The sequence below is a fragment of the Camarhynchus parvulus genome, chromosome 19 (assembly GCF_901933205.1).
Source record: "Camarhynchus parvulus chromosome 19, STF_HiC, whole genome shotgun sequence".
Classification (NCBI taxonomy): Eukaryota; Metazoa; Chordata; class Aves; order Passeriformes; family Thraupidae; genus Camarhynchus; species Camarhynchus parvulus.
This window is the reverse complement of record NC_044589.1, coordinates 729,212-745,184: the sequence shown is the minus strand read 5'-3', so window position 1 is coordinate 745,184 and position 15,973 is coordinate 729,212. Positions and strand designations below refer to the sequence as shown.

At 48.7% G+C, this 15,973-nt stretch overlaps 1 protein-coding gene across 1 annotated transcript; it reads right to left on the bottom strand.

Moving 5' to 3' along the window:
* Window positions 1-472: 472 nt before the first annotated feature.
* On the bottom strand, window positions 473-10,377 carry LAT2 (linker for activation of T cells family member 2). Its single transcript, XM_030962905.1, has 12 exons — window positions 10,293-10,377; window positions 9,060-9,099; window positions 7,483-7,526; window positions 6,633-6,687; window positions 5,955-5,998; window positions 5,161-5,199; window positions 4,580-4,610; window positions 4,367-4,446; window positions 3,917-3,982; window positions 2,649-2,711; window positions 1,793-1,877; window positions 473-552 (listed from the first exon to the last, which is right to left on the bottom strand). Exons 1-12 carry the CDS (start codon window positions 10,375-10,377, stop codon window positions 534-536), a joined length of 651 nt encoding a protein of 216 aa, XP_030818765.1. The 3' UTR covers window positions 473-533.
* Window positions 10,378-15,973: the final 5,596 nt, after the last annotated feature.

Below are 15,973 nucleotides of genomic sequence, written 5' to 3'. Positions count from 1 at the left end.
TTAGCTTTTGTGAACAGGTTGGAATCTCATTCAGCTCCAGACAGCCACTGCTGTTACAAACACCACCTCTGCCTCGCCAGTTCCTCTCTCGTAGGAAACTGCTTCTGTAGGAGAGCACAGGAACTACATCAGAACATAATCCCTCTGGCTTAATACACTGTGCATGAGTCACCCTGACAAATTAAGTAGCTGGCTGCATTACTGCTCAGCAAGTTAAGGATTCATTTCATGCCTGCCAGGAGAAAGCATTGCCCAGACTGCCCATCTTCAAGTGCACACACAGGGAAATGAGATGGGGATGAGGAGCCTGGGGCCTGCCCGTGGTCACTGGGGGCAGAATGCTTCCTCCAGTTGCTGGTTTGCAGTTGGATTTCTGTGGGGCTTCAAGCAGAGCAGTTCTTCTTTCAGTAACACCCCTTGTGTGTCACTGCAGGCACAGTCTGGAGAAGGGATTTCACTGAGGGATGGAAATCTCCCCCCTCCCTGTGTGCTTGTTCACTGGGTGCACTCTTACAGCTCAGCAAAAGATTTCTTCAGACTTTATGCAGAACACTTGAAATAAGAGGAGAAAAAACAGTGAGCCCACTGACTTTTAATCCCTGCTTTCAACTTAACTCTGCTGCCTGCTACATTTTCTTTCCAGGGACAAGTAGTGACATACACTACAAAATGTCCATGTCTAAGCAGAAACCCCAGTCGTGCTCCTGGAGGAGGATCCCTGATCAGAGCAGGGGGCACAGAGGCACCAGGAGCCCATTTCTCAGTTCAGCCTCCCTTGGTGGAGAACTTCTGCTGCCATTTGTTGCCTGGACATTGAGATTTCAGAATATTACTCTGCTAGCAAAGGCTACACCACAGGCATCATCATAATGGCAAAAAGATGCCTGGCAGCAAGTTATGGTCAGGTTTCTCAGGGTGGCTTTTTCCATGTCCAGCTACATCCAGCAGAAGCAAATGCCCTAGTGTGCAGAATAGGATGACTGTGCTTTGCATGGTGGGGACAAATCTTAAGTATTCTGCATGGCTTCAGAAAGATCCAATTTTGGGACAGTCTGGGGAATATAAAACCCTCTAAAACTAGAGCAGCTGGCACGTGGCATAAGGACAGTCCCACTGGGCCTCTGTAGGTGCTCAAGAGGGTAAAAACCCAACAAGGAGAGTGATACTGGTCCCAGTCCATCCCCCAGCTGGAGTCCTGGTCCAGTCTGGAGCAGGGTGGGCAGCACTAACCAGCACATCACTCACTGTCCCTCAGTGTCATGCACCCTTCCTGCAGCTCTCTGCAGAGTTTTTACTTTCTCTGCCTTGAGTAATTCTTTATCAGCAGCACCAGGCTGGTGCTGATGATGGGGCAGGATGTGTGGTCTTAGCACAGCAGGCAGGGCTCAGCTGAGGGAATCCCTGCTCAGAGCAGGGGGTTTGGGTGTCCCTGCCCACAGTGTGTGGCAGTGCTGGCTCAAGGTGCCCTGGAGCAGTTTGGGGTTCCTGTGCCCATTGGAGGAGGGCAGTGATGGAGCTGGGGCATGGACTTGGACAGATTTGTCTCCATGGCCCCTGTTAGTCAGCCTGGCATCAGCCAGAGGTGAGGCACTGCACAGGGTGGGCTCCTCACTGCCCACGTGGGCTGCTGTGCTGGTGCTGCCAGCAAGGACAGAGCTCCAGCTGAACCCCCTTGGGCATAAACCAAATCCTCCACCCCTAAATAAACACCATAAACCAAATCCTCCCACCCCTAAATAAACACCATAAACCAAATCCTTCCACCCTACATTGACATTTACTCTGTTTCTACCTTTGCTCTGGCAGCAGGGCAGGGCCTGACCCAGGAGCTGTGTTGATGTAGTCTGGCTCATCATCCAGGCTTTCTGTCAGGGGGGCTGTGGGTGAGGATGAAGCACTTGTCAGTGAGTGGTGTAAACACACACAATGTAAAAAACACACACACCACTGACACAGCATGTGTCCTGCCAGGATTCAGCCTTTGCTGCTGACAAGTTTTTGTGCCTGGGCTAAGAAAACTCACATCAGTGTCAAGGTCTCCTTGAAGAGCCTTCAAAATGATCACAGCAAATTTGCAGACACTCTGGGCAGCTCTTCAGAGCCAAAAAAGAGAGTGTGCAAACAGGAATCACTTTGCTTAGACAACTTTCACACCAGAGCTCTTAAATGTATGTGTGTGCATTCCCCACTGTCCCCCAGGCCAGAACTACCCTCATGCCTCACAGGAAGCCACACATTAAAGGAAACTGTTGTTAAAAGGTCAGCTTGAGAAACAGGGCCCCTGACCACAGCAGAGCCACTGGGTGTGTGCACAGGGGATCCCACAGCTGTGCCTGTGCTGGGGCAACCTCAACTCTAAGAGGATTTCAGACCTGAAGAGCAACATTTTTCTGTAGCATCCCCTGGTCAGGGTCTAGGCAGGTGCCTTTTGAGTATGACAGACACCACGTCCCAGCAGAGCAGCATTCAGCTACAGGAGTGTGTTACAATTTGCACCTTGCCTTGGATATTTATCATGGAAACTTCAGGGAAAAATTAACTCAAGGGTGGTGGCTGCATTGCCCTAGCATGGTCTATACTGGCCTAGTGCCCCAGGCACTCTGCCCATAAGCCCCATCCCCAAACAGAAATAACAGCTGAGAACCTACCTTGCCCTTGCTGGAGTTTCCATGCAAGTATTGCCATGCTGTTCTCATAGTCCACAGCATCATCTGTGACAGGGAAGAGTTTGGACAGGACAACACTGAGCACCAAATGGACAAAAAAAGGGACTTTTGTGAAACCCTCCTGTCACTGCCCCACTGCACCCTGCACATGGCTGAGCTTCCAGCCAGCTCAGATCTGCTGCTGCTGCCTCATCATTTCCCAGCCCTGGCCACGTGCCTGGATCTCTGCAGGCAGGGATGGGGATCAGACAGGTCCCTGCTGCTCCTGCCTCCTCTCATCACTGCACAAAGCCAGGCGGGAGCAGGGCAGCCTTCAGCAGTGCAGAAAGCCTGAGCTAGCTCACAGAAGGAAACCAAACTGGCTTCCTACTTTGATTGCAACACCCCAGGACTGATGCTGGAAGCCCTAAAGGGACACTGTGGTCCAGTGTCACCCGCCACAAGCTTCCTGGCTGCAGCCTTCTTGTGCTGGATTTGGTGAGAAACCTGAGCTAGGGGCCAGAAATGTAATCATCCTGGCTATAACAACACTAAAGATGCAGACCCCAAAGCTCCTGAATTGCTGCAGAAACCACCAAGTCAAAGGCACCAGGATGGAGGTATTGAAACAGAGTAGAAATTTTTTAGAGTAAAAATCTATTTTGATTTAAGTGAAATGTACATGTTTGAGTCTGTGGTTAGAAAACATAGCTATGTAGCTTAACTGCAAACTGCTTCAGTGAAAGGCAGAGATAAGGGGGAGACAGAAGGTAAGAAAGAAAGACAGAGAGACTGCTGTGAGAGCAGGTCAACTTGACCTAAGAATTCTTTCTGATAAAGAAGAACTAGCAACAAATGTCACGCGAAATTTATAAAAATGAATATGTATAAACTTATTGTGAAATTGCATGCATATGTATTTGAGAAAGAGATAAAAAAAGACCTGAAGTTCCCAGAAGTCTTTTAAGGAGAGTAATCTCCACATGCATCCAGCGCTGTAATAAACATACCAGCTTTACAACTTTCACAAAGTTGTGGAGATTTTAGTTATCTCTGCAAAACAGTATCACCATGTGCATTTTCCTGCAGAAAGGGGAAATGTTCCAGGCCTGCTCTGTGCCTGCAGCAGCCCCTGTGTGCCAGCTCCATGGCACAGAGCTGCTAGGAAGAGCTGAGCTGGGAACAAGCAGGTTTCCCTTGGCTGAGCAGTCACCATCCTCCTCAGGTGCACTTTGTGTGACACTCCTGACCTGTGACAGCAGCACCCTTACCTGGATCAGAGCCCTGGGACACTCCAATGGTGACATTTTCATAGGAATAGGAATCCTCGTCTTTCTCTGATGGAGAGAAGAAAGAGAAGTCACAAAGGACCTGCTGAAGCGTAAGTGACCTGGGAAGATCCCTCAGCGCCTGCAGGAGGGGGCTGTTTCCCACAATGACACGTAGATTAGCTAAAAAATAGTTACTGATAGCCTGTGGTGATCAAGGGATGGAACTGGGTGCACAGGAGCACAATCACCAATGTTTTGGGGCTGTCCTGTTTACAGGCAACAGATGGACTGATGGGGGAATCCCTCAAATCCCCTTTGCAGCTCTGCTGCACCCTTTTAATGAATGTGTCCCCTGGCCCCCCACTTGCTTCAGGCATCCACAGAGCTCAGCAAGAGCAGTCTCAGCAGCTCCTGGAGCCCAGGGACAGCCAGGCTGGGTGAGGAACCCACCTTGCTTGCCTGGAGACCTCACACGGGGTGGATTGAAGAGCCTGCTGCAGTTGTAGTAGTGATCCAGAGCCATGGGCTCCCTGCGAGGACAGCAGCTCTGTTATTCCCCCTGCCCAGCTCAGGCTTCCCAGGCTGAGCTCTGGGAGCAGCAGGACAGCACAGGGGCCAGGATGGCTCCACTGCCCCGTGCTGGCAGCAGCTCAGGCTACTTACACATAGGCAGTGTCTTCCTGCAGGCAGCTCTCTGCAAGAACAAGGGTTTGCTGTCAGCACCCCACCATGGCATGGACCTGAACAGCTGGGCACAGCTGGACAAACCCCCAGCACAGCCCCAGCGCCTGCCCACAGCAGAGCAGGGAGCACAGGGAGCCCTGATCCAGCTCAGCTCCTGGGAAAACCCCGGCTCTCCCCCTCTCATGGGCACATCCTGCCAGCTGGCAGGACACAGGAATATGCTCCTTGGCTCGGGAAAGCAGAGCACAGCCCCACACACACCAAAAATCCTCTTAGGGCAAGCAGCAGCTCACCCTGCCCCGGGAGGGAGCAGCGGGCTCGGGAGCATCCATCCCCCTCCGCGCTGCCCTTAATCAGATCAGATCAGATCAGATCAGATCAGATCAGATCAGATCAGATCAGCGTGTGGCTCACAAAGCAATCTCTAAATGGACTGAGCCAGAGCTCTGCCAGCTGCAGCGCTGCCTGCCTGTGTGCTCCCTGCCAGCCCCCATCCCCTGGGACCCCCCATCCCCTCCAGCCTTCCTTCCCAGACCCCCAGGCGTGGCTGCACCATTTACCTGCCAGGAAATTCTGGTACCTGGGCTCATCCCTGCTCCCTGGGGACAGAGAGGGGCACATTACACATGAACTCAAGCTGAGTGATGGGAGCACTTTGACAATGGAGGGAGGCACCAAGTATTTCAGCAGCAGCAGCTCCATCCCCTGAGCTCTGAGGTCCGGGGACACAAATGCAAGGTTGGACACTCCAGGAGCTGGGACAGCCAGGGGTGATGTTCTAAACAATCTGTGCCTGTGGCTGTAACCAGGACTGGGCAGACACAGCAGGATGAGCACTGGGCCGTAAACTCAGACCCAGGAGAGACCCAAATTAAGATGGACATGGACCTGCTGGAGCAAGTCCAGAGGAGAGCACAAAGATGCTCCAAGGGCTGAGCCCCTCTGCTCTGGAGACAGCCTGGGAAAGCTGGGGTTGCTCAGCCTGGACAAGAGAAGGCTCTGGGGAGACCTTGGAGCCCCTTCTAAAGGAGAGAGGGACTTTGGACAAGGGCTGGGAGTGGCAGCACAAGGGGGAATGGCTTCCCACTGACAGAGGGCAGGGTTAGGTGGGATATTGGGAAGAGGTTTTTCCCTGTGAGGGTGGGGAGGCCCTGGCACAGGTGCCCAGAGCAGCTGTGGCTGCCCCATCCCTTGAACCATCCAAGACCAGGCTGGATGGGGCTTGGAGCAACCTGGGATAGTGGAAGGTGTCCCTGCCATGGCAGGGGGTGGAATGGGATGATTTTAAGGTCCCTTCCACCTCCAACTGCTCTGAGGTTCATTGTGCCTGTGCCTGTCCCAGGAAGCTGCTCACCATATCCAGGGTGATGGGAAGCACTGAGCTCCTTGGTGGCTTTACTGAAAGAGAGAAAAGAGACCTAAAATGCCAGGTCTGAGCAAACCCTACCAGCAGTTACATACCATCAGCAGGACCACCCATGAAACCTCCCTGTGAGCTTAGCAAGTACACACATGGAGCAAGGGGGGGATTAAGGATTTGGGATAAAATCCCAAGATGGGAATAACTATGCTTGAATATTGGAGCAGAGTAACAATGGCTGTGAAGTTACTGGGGGTTTTGGTGATGGGGAGAAGGGGATTTATCACACCAAACTGCTTGTAAGTGAATAATGGCCATTTCTTTTCCATGATGTATCTGTTATCAGCCACAGCTCACTCTCCTGGGTTTGATTTAATCAGTTGCCAGAAGAATGCAGCCAGAATGAACAAAATCCAGAAAAAGTCTAAATATACTATTGACCATCAACAAGTGAAGCAACCCAACCAAGTTGAAGATGCTCCTGCTCCTCACCAGGGGGTTGGACTAGGTGACCTTGAAAGGTCCCTTGCAAGCCAAACTGTTCTTTGATTCTAAATACAGCCCAGGCCATATCTGTAGGGCCCAGAGTGCAATCCCAAATATTCATTTATGTTGGGTGGATTTCATCCAACCTTGGCTCTAGAGCTAGATTTTATTTGGGTTTTTTCCTACCTTGCTATTGATAAGTCTTCAGGTCCCTTACTTTTTTCCAGCCTTCGGGTTGCAACTGGCAAGAACAACAACAAAATTATTGTGTTAATTGTTATGGCAGCAGCAGATGTGTTAAAGAGCACAGAACATCCACCAGAGAGGGATCCCTGGGACTGGCATTTTCTTAATGCATCCTAAAATAGCTTCCAGAGTGTTCCTTGAATGCTCAAAAATGATCAAAACAATGAACAATTAGAGGAAAAGCTGTGCACACCACAGAGCTCGCAGACACTGCTGGAGGAAGCTCCAATCCCAGCTGCTGTCACCTACTGTCCCCAAACCGGCCTGATTCGGGGCCATTGCCCTCCCTCCTCACTGCAAGGGGCAGCTGAGAGCTTTGGTCAGCATGAAAGACTTGCAGGGGGCTTGAGGGGCTTGGAGCCATCAGAGTCCTCGGGCAGGGCAGAGCCACCTGCAGATGGACACATCCCACAGGGACCTGGCAGCTGCTCCTGGTGACACAAAACTCACAATTTCAGTGCTGAACCCAGCAGGAAGCAGTGAGGGGGTGACGGGTGAGTCACTCTGTCACCCACACCTTCAGTCTCACAGGGTGCCCTGCATGGTTCCAAGAGGCGTCGCTTTTCAACAACATCGCTTTAGTGAATTGTTTTCAATGCAAAGGGCACTTTTAAAACCAGAGCGCAGAATTCACGCACCTAGAAGCATCCAAGGTGGCTTGGACAGTCCAGGTCTCATCGTTTCATGGCCTGGCCTCAAGGTGACCCTCTGAACATGACTTTCCCCCTGTTCTGTGCATGCAGGGCCCTCACCCTACGAGACAGGAGCCACATGCAGTGCTCATACTCACTGGTGTGGGATCGAATCACCTCAAATCTCTGCTGGCTTTCAAGCCTGGAAAAAAACAGCAGCACAAGCTCAGCTGAATTTTGGGGTTTATGACAAGGAAAAGAGATACAAGGGAGCTGAGTGGTGAGTGGAGGGCAGAGAGCACACGCTGGGCTCTGTGAGATGCCAAGCTGCATTGCTCAGCATCTCATGCAGGGCCTGCATGAGCTGGGAGCATCTTCCTGGACTCTTCTTTGATTCTTTAAAGACAAGATGTGGTTTTGGACCACTGGTAGAGCAGCCAACATCAGCAAGGGAAGGATCCAGGGATGAGGAAAACATCATTTAGGATAATTCTCATCGGAAAACATCATTTAGGATAATTCCCATAAGAAAAAAATCATTTAGGATAATTCCCATAGGATAACATAATTTAGGATAATTCCCATAAGAAAACATCATTTAGGATAATTCTCATCCTGACGCTTCAGCCACCAAAGGCCAGAAGAACCTTTTTACCCACCAAAAGAAAAGGATGTTCATGCATGAAATGGCTTCAAACCCCACTGCTTCACCTGCACTGCTGCCTCTGTCCCTCCCATCATCCCTTAATATCAACATGAATAAAATAACATTATCAATGATAACCTATGCCCTGGAATCTCTTTACTTTTCAGCTAATAGGAGAGCTGCTTTTCAGAGCACAAGAGAAGTCAACACCTTTTCTACTGCAGCTGTTTCTACACAGGTACTTATAAATTCCAATTTTGGGAACCCTTTTCCCCCTTTTTTCATTGGGCCTGCCCCATACCCAGCTGGGTTTCACGGCCCAAAACTGTCAAAAAACCCAAACATGGAGTCAAACCACTTTTCTTGCAAACCACACTTCCCAAAAGAGCACACAACCCCACAAACCTGAGCCCAAACCACCTAATCCTGGTATAAATTTCAAGAAGCTGGGACAATTCAGCAAGAGTCCATGAGGGATGGAGCCTGCAGTGGCTGCTCCATCAGTCTGCAATGGATCACTCTGGAGCCTTTCCCCACAGAAACAAAACCCCAACCCCTTGGAGGCCTTTGCAGAGCCACATTGCAGCTCCTGTAACAAAGCTTACAACCCAGCTTTTCTTTTTTTGACATCGTTTACTGTGGTTTGTCTGTTGCTGAAGGAAACAAGGGGCAGGGCATGTGTGTCCACTGCATTTCCTTCATTTCTTGTGCTGCAGGTCAGTGGTTGCTCTGGTACATGGTCCAACCAGCCCCAGCCAAGGGCAGGGGCTTCTTTATGGAGTAAATAATCTTTCCATCTCATCTCAGGACACAAAAGAACAGGATAAGAACTTGCCCTTCTCTCCCAGACCTTTTCCAACTAGTTAATGATTCAATGTCATCACAGTCAGAGCTTCACTTTCATTTTGGTTTATTCTCTGTAAAGGCGTTGCCCCTCCAGCAGCACCTTGGGCTGGGGCACACTGCCTTGCATCCCATCCTGACATTATTTTATTTTATTTTATTTTATTTTATATAAACCCAGATTTCAGCTGGGGCTCACCCTGGCTGAGTTGTTTGGGAGAAACACAACTGGGAAAGGAAACTTACTGGCTCCTCCGCTTGTTCAGCTGCGCCTCCCGTTTGGTAGCTGGAAGACAAGGGAACAAAAAGCTCTTAGAAAGGATGGTTTTGGAGTTAGAGATCAGAAGGGCCAATGAAATACATTCACAAAGCTTCTTCAGCACGTCAGGACAGCACAGGCAGGGAGAAGCAGTTGCAGTAGGGCTTTTGATTAAATTTTTTTGAAACTGTGCTTGCTTTGTGGTTTTTGTCTCAAACCCCACAGAGCAAAGCAGCCAGTCCTGCCCCCAAACCCCAAACTGCAGCCTCCTCCCCATTAAAACCCTCCCAGTGCTCAGGGAGGGGCTCAAACCCCACTGGTTCTCACCCTACTCTCTGTGTGAATTTATCCTCCAGGCTCCCCTTGCCAGACCCTGCAGGATTTGTGTCACTGGAGCTCGTCCTCCCTGGTGGAGTCCCAAAGCCACCCACCAGGACAACCACACAGAGGGATCTCAGAGTTACATCTGCCCCAGGGAAGGGGGGCTGCACTTTTGGGTGTTCCTTCCCTCCTGGCAGAGCCTCTTCTGTGCTCTTGAGCATCACTGTGCACACTTGGGAGCCTGCTGGGGAGAAGGCAACAGCAATGCCCTGGAGAGATGCACCACAGGCTCCAGGCACTCCTCACAGCTCAGGACAAGGGAAGATACTTTGTCCCACGATGCTCTGCAGCACTATGGTAATTTATCCTGGTCTTGTCCTCCCCATTGGCCTGATGGCCTTCCCTACCCCTTTTTCCCCTATATGTTCATGTTCTAGAGAGTTCTCCCTTCCCTGTGTTCCCATTGGTTTGTGTAACCCCTGCCCACCCACCCTGACATTCCCTATTGGTCCCTTCTCTGTATTTATACCCTAGATCCTCCCTAGTCTGTGTCTTTGGGTTCTGGATCTCTTCAGAATTAGACCCCAATAAATTCTCATTGGAGGAACTCCACAGCTGGACCCTCCTGCATCCTCACTGTTGAGTTGTTTCATGTGTGTGTGCATGTCTCTGTATCTCTCTGACTGTCTGTCTGTCTGTCTGTCTGTCTGTCTGTGTGTTTTTGCTGGTGCTCTCGTGGCTCCCACCTGTTGGCACAGGACACTCTGGGTGAAGGTTTTGCCCACCACCACCATAGACCACAACCCATCCCCAGAAGGGCAAAGCTGAGCAGAGCCAAACCCACACATTTTGGGGACATTCCAAGAGGGAATTCCAGCCAGGGGGCAGGCAGCACTTACCTGAGAGCTGGCACCTGATGCAGAGGCTGACGGCCGCCCCGAGCAGCATCAGCGCCGCGGCCGCCCACAGCTCCAGCTGCAGCATGGCCCAGCCAAACCCAGCCTGAAACACACAGCCAGGGGACCCCATCAGCTGTGGGGGCACAGGGGGCTGTGAGGCCATCCCTCGTGGCATTCACATTCTCTGAAAAATCCCTTCTCCCAGGGTTTTTTTTCCTGGGAAGCTGAGAAGCCTCAGAGAAAAGGAAAACAATTCTTATCTCATTTGCTTCTCCTGTGTTGTGCTCATGTGGAATGTGTTTGGAGATTGTTTATCCACAGGTGATTGTTCCATTGGATTCGGCTGTGAGTTGTTTTCACTCTTTGGCCAATCAGGGCCAAGCTGTGTCAGGACTCAGGAGAGAGTCAGGACTTTTCATTATTATCTTTTTAGTATTCAGTAAGTAGCCTTTCTGTATTCTTTAATATAATATAGTGTTATAAAGTAATATATTAAACTTCTGAGAACATGGAGTCAGATTCATCATTCCTGCCTTTGTCGGGGCATTCCCTGCAGATACAAGAATCCCTCAGAGAGCTTTTAGCCCCAAAAATCCAGGTGCTGTTTGCCCTCCCACCCCCAGGGAGCTGCTGAGGAAGCAGAAGGGACTGTGGCCTTGCAGCAGAGGCGATGCCCTTTCCTGCACTGCTCTGAATTACTCATTCCCAGTCCCCAAACCCACCCTGCTGCCATCAGATCTGTCAGCAGACAGTAATCTTTTAATATCCAGAAGAGAGGGCAAAAGGGAGGCACTCGGCAGTATTTAAACAGTCAAGACCTTTGCACAACGTGTTCTGGCTCTTTCTGCAGCTCAGAGGGACTCCTAGTGTGAAATTCCCCACTCCTTTTTCTGCACTGAGCTGGCTCTCCCCTCCTTTCCATGACAGGCTTTTTCACCAACAGCAGCTCACATTTTTTAACAATCAGCACGATTTGGCTTCAACTTCTTCCTTTAAAATACAAACCATCCTACAAATATCACAGAAAGCAGCCTGCTGGCACTGAGATGGATCATTTACCCATTCCTATTCCTCGGGGTCAGATTTTCTTTAGTTACAGATTATTTTAATTTATTTTTGGTTTGATCAACTTTCTTTTTTCCCTAGGGATGGAGACACTTCAATGTGCCAAAGGCCAGAACATCAGGAAGTTTTCCTGCTGCCTGCCTTCAACCTCTCTTATTACAACTTTAGCCTGTATTAAATTGGTGAATGAAGGAGGAAAGATATATTATAGCAATTGATAATTAAAATAATTCAAAATAACCAAACAAATGCCAGTAGCAGACAATAGAAAGCAGCAGCTTGATTCTGCCCTGCTCAGCACCTTCTGCTTCTGCTTGATTAAAGTGGAATAAACAACATTTCTCTGCCCAAACTCAGCAGAAATTTGGAAGTTGCTCTGACAGCCTGTTCATGTCAGAGAAAACCCAAAGCCTCCCATGGCAGCTGAGCCTGTGGGGCTGAGCAGCTTCCTCCTGTCCCTGCAGGGCACCTGGAGCAGCAGCTGAGGGTGCTGGTGGGAGCTCTGTGCTCCAGTCTGCATTGAACCCTCAGCCTTGTGCCACAACCCTAATTATCAGGGCAGGGTGAAAATAATAATGGTGTAAATCAGCATGGGGCAGGGGAAGGAGAGGATGGAAAATCCCTCATTTCCACTCAGACAGACCTTGGGGAAAGCCAGCAGCAGTGGCTGAAGGGGTTTGGTGTCAGATCTTCCCAGTGGTTCCCAAACACCATTTGGCTGCCCAGGAGTGACCTCACCTTTGCTTGCGATCAAACTGGGCTTGTTCCTCTTGTGTTCCAGGCTCCCTGGGCTCTGCAGGACCTGGCAGCCACCAGCCCTCACTCCACCATGGCTTTGCCTTTTACAGGCCCCCAGAGGCCTCCCTTTCCCTGCAGTTTTTCTGCAGCACTTTCTGAAGAAGATGAGAAGTTATTCTAAATTTAATTGCCCAGACCTCCACGCTCCTACCCCAGAGGTGCAAGACTGTCGCAGACATCTTCTTATGAAAAATCCTTTCTTAGGATTTTTTCCCTTCTGAGAAGCTGAGAGGCCTCAGAAACAAAATGAAAACAATGGTTATCTGCTGCTGTGGAATGCAACAGGTGCATCTGTGTTTGGTCTTGGGTGGATGTTTGGAATTAGTGACCACTCACGGCAGAGCTGGCTCTGTCTCTCTGTCCGAGCCACAAACCTTTGTTTTCATTCCTTTCTATTCTTAGCCAGCCTTCTAGGATGAAACCTTTGCTTCTGTTCTTTTTAGTATAGTTATAATGTAATATATATATCATAAAATAATAAATCAAGCCTTCTGAAACACGGAGTTGACATTCTCGTCTCTTCCCTCATCCAAGAAGCCCTGTGAACTCCGTCACACAAGACCAGAACCCAAAAGCTGAAAGGCTTTAGTCAAAACCATGTGGTTTTTCCCATCATTTTTCCTTTGCTGAGCATCCCCCATGGAAATCCTGAGCTGTGGTTCATCTCTAAAGCATCTCCAAGAGGGAGCTGAGGGAAGTTGGTCCTGTGCTGGTGACTAAAATACAAAGGGCTGCATTGCTGCTGCTTTGTGGGTTTCCTGGCCTTTTTTTTATTTTCTTTTTTCTTCTTTTTTTTCTTCTTCAAAGTGAAAGCAAGGCAGAGCTGGAGACACCTGACAGCACTGACCTAGTTTGTCCTGTTCATGGCAAGCCTCCTGCTCCCTTCCAGAGCCAGTTTTATTTTGGTCACGGGCAGTGAGGCAGCAAAACCTGTCTGCTCCTGAGCCCAGGGACACAAAAAGTGGATATTTGAGGGGCTGATGAACAGGACATGGTGTGTCCCACCCCATCACAGCTTTATGCCCCAAGAAATCCCCCAAGTCTCACACACACATCAGCCCAGAGATCATTTGTGCTCCCCAAACACCCAAGTCCATGGAAAATCCTTCCTTCTGGTACAAGCCCTGCTCTGGTAAGGAGCTGACAGAAGGAGGTGATGAACAGATTTATGACAAGCAGAAGGCTGGAAGCACTTACTCACGGCTAGCAGGATATAAATAAAATATTGGGAAAGGCTGAATGTGCTTCCCTGTGCTCTGCCCTGGGGAGCTGCAGAGCAGAACAAACAGCCCTGAGCCACGGAGGTCTGTGCACAGAGGGATGTGTGGAGCTCATGGATGGCCAGCCCTGCTTCCAAGATGCTACATTGGCACAATTTCACTGCACTCTTTAAAAAAAGTATTGGGAACCTGTTTTCTCCCATGTAGGAATCCACAAAATCAGAGGGTTTTGGGAAAACTGCAAAAAGCAGGCCCCAGAGGCAGCAGAACTGTGATTGGAGCTAAGCAGCAGCCATGAGATTGGTCAGAATACACAGATCATTGTTCTATTTGTTCTTGCCTTTTTATAGTTTAAATAATTTTTCTGCAAGAACAAATAGAACAATGATCTGTGTATTAAGGCTTGTCTAGAATAACTCTCCAAGCTACAAAAAAAATTTATCTAGCAAGATATTAAGAAAGTTAAAGCTTAATAATGGAGCTCTGTGCTTTGTGTTTTAAAGCTTACAAATTAGTATTGTATTCAAAATAAGCAAGCATTGTTTTAACCAAAAGTACATGTGCTTACAGTAATTAGATAAAACTACTGTCAATGTGCTTTTGCTTTGTGTAATTAGTCAAAAAACTTATAAAATAAATCGTAACATTAAATTCTTAATCTGCTGCCTAAAATGTGAGCTACTAACATCTTCCCATTGTCATAACCATGTAATAAAACTAATGCTAAAAAAGAAAACAACTCAAAACACGTTCCACAACAGTCCCATCCCGTTTGTAATTTGTACAGAGCCCCCTGCCAGCATCATCCCATCTGGTTTGGGAGGGACACTCGGGTTGTGTCGCCATGCCCTGCTCTGTTCATGCACTTCTCTCTTCTCCTTTTGCCCGTTTTTCCCCTTTTTGTGCTGAGGAAGTGCAGTGGGACCAGGGCACACCCACAAATCCCTCAGGAGCAGCTGCTCCAGACAAGCAATTCCCGGGAGAGTCTGGATCCAGCTGCGCTCTCCCCAAACAGGGGCTGCTCCTTCTCTGGCCTCGGGTATTTTTAGCAATCAAGGAGACAGGCTTTTTCTCACTAATAAAAAATATTGGGAAAATTAATGAACTTGCAAAAGTTTATCTGCTCTGTGCCAGGTCTTGTGCTAATTTAAGGATTCACCCCAGTAACAAGACTCACTATGAAGATCCAAAGGAAGGAGAGGTGGTTTTGTCCAGGAAGACTAAAAGGTCTTCTGCTTTTAATTGCACTGAAATGGGGAGTAAGAGGACATGGACACTCACTGTCCATCTCTCCAAGAGCAACACAACAAAGGGAGAAAAACTTTTCAATTAAAATAAGACAATTCTGGCTTATAAAACGAGTGGATATAAGCTGGATATGCACAGGCTAGAAATAAAATTCCTAATGGATGGAAAGTCTGGAAGAACTTCCCAAAAGCAGCAGAAGAGGCACAAAGCTCACTAAAAAAATCTGCAAGAGCACTTAAAGTGAGCTTTATCTTTTTGCTGAGAAACCAGGAGCGTGAGGAATGTGTAGATGTGGCCTCAGCAATGCCTGGTTTTCCATGAGATCATTTCTGATGAAGACATTTTGTCAAGCCCACCCCTGAGTTCACATTGCAAGACAAAGACTAAAATAATGTATTGATATTATGTATTCTATCTATCAATCAAAAAATGCCCAAAAGGCAGATATAAACCAGTCACTTTCTCCCCCCTGCAGAAAGTTTTGTGGTGTGCACCAGTTTGCAGTAAATTAATTCTAATTCAGGCTGGTAGGATGAGTCACTGCTATGAAATATGAAGTGGAGAGTGTATTTAAAGACTCACCATATGAAATTCAGCACTCTGACTTGTTGAACAGATGCAACATTCAGCTTGAGTCGATGTCTCTAACGTGTCTAAGAAAAGCAACTCCACTTTCTGTTTGCCTGTGTGGCACAGATTGCCACAGAAAGTCCCATCAATTCAGGAATTAAAGTCTCAGACCAAGGAATCTCTGCTGTGGCTGGAATGACTCCAATGAGGAGCACTGAGCCTTCAGCAAAACTCCTTTCCAGAGGTCTGCACATCTCATTTCCTACCAGATTTGTGCCAGTGTCAGGCTGCTTAGGAAAGCTGCTGCCATGGAGTAAAACCCTGGGGTTTTTACAGCTACTCAGGCAGATCAGGCTTTCGTGCCAATAGATGCATTTCAGTAGAACTTATGATAAAAGGGGAAAGTTGGAATTGATAAACCAACTTCCACATAGATTATAACTTTGGAAAATGCTTTTTAAAAAGAACCTTGGGTGGAAAATACGGCGCAAAACCCCCATCACACCAGGCATGGCAGCACAAGAAGGTAACTCACAGGCATATCTTGTATTTGTAACTGTACCAGGCAGCACTGAAGCCTCCCAGCATCATTCACTTCCACTGGGAGCCCAGGGGATGCCACGTTAGCAACACAGGAACCCCTGAGTAACTACAGGCTCCAGAACCACCAAAATGAGCCAATCTCACACCAGATTATCCCAAAACTATCCTCTTCTGCCAAATTACCTTCCTCAAGGCCCATCTTACACTGAACATTGTTCACACAAGAGAAAAGTGATG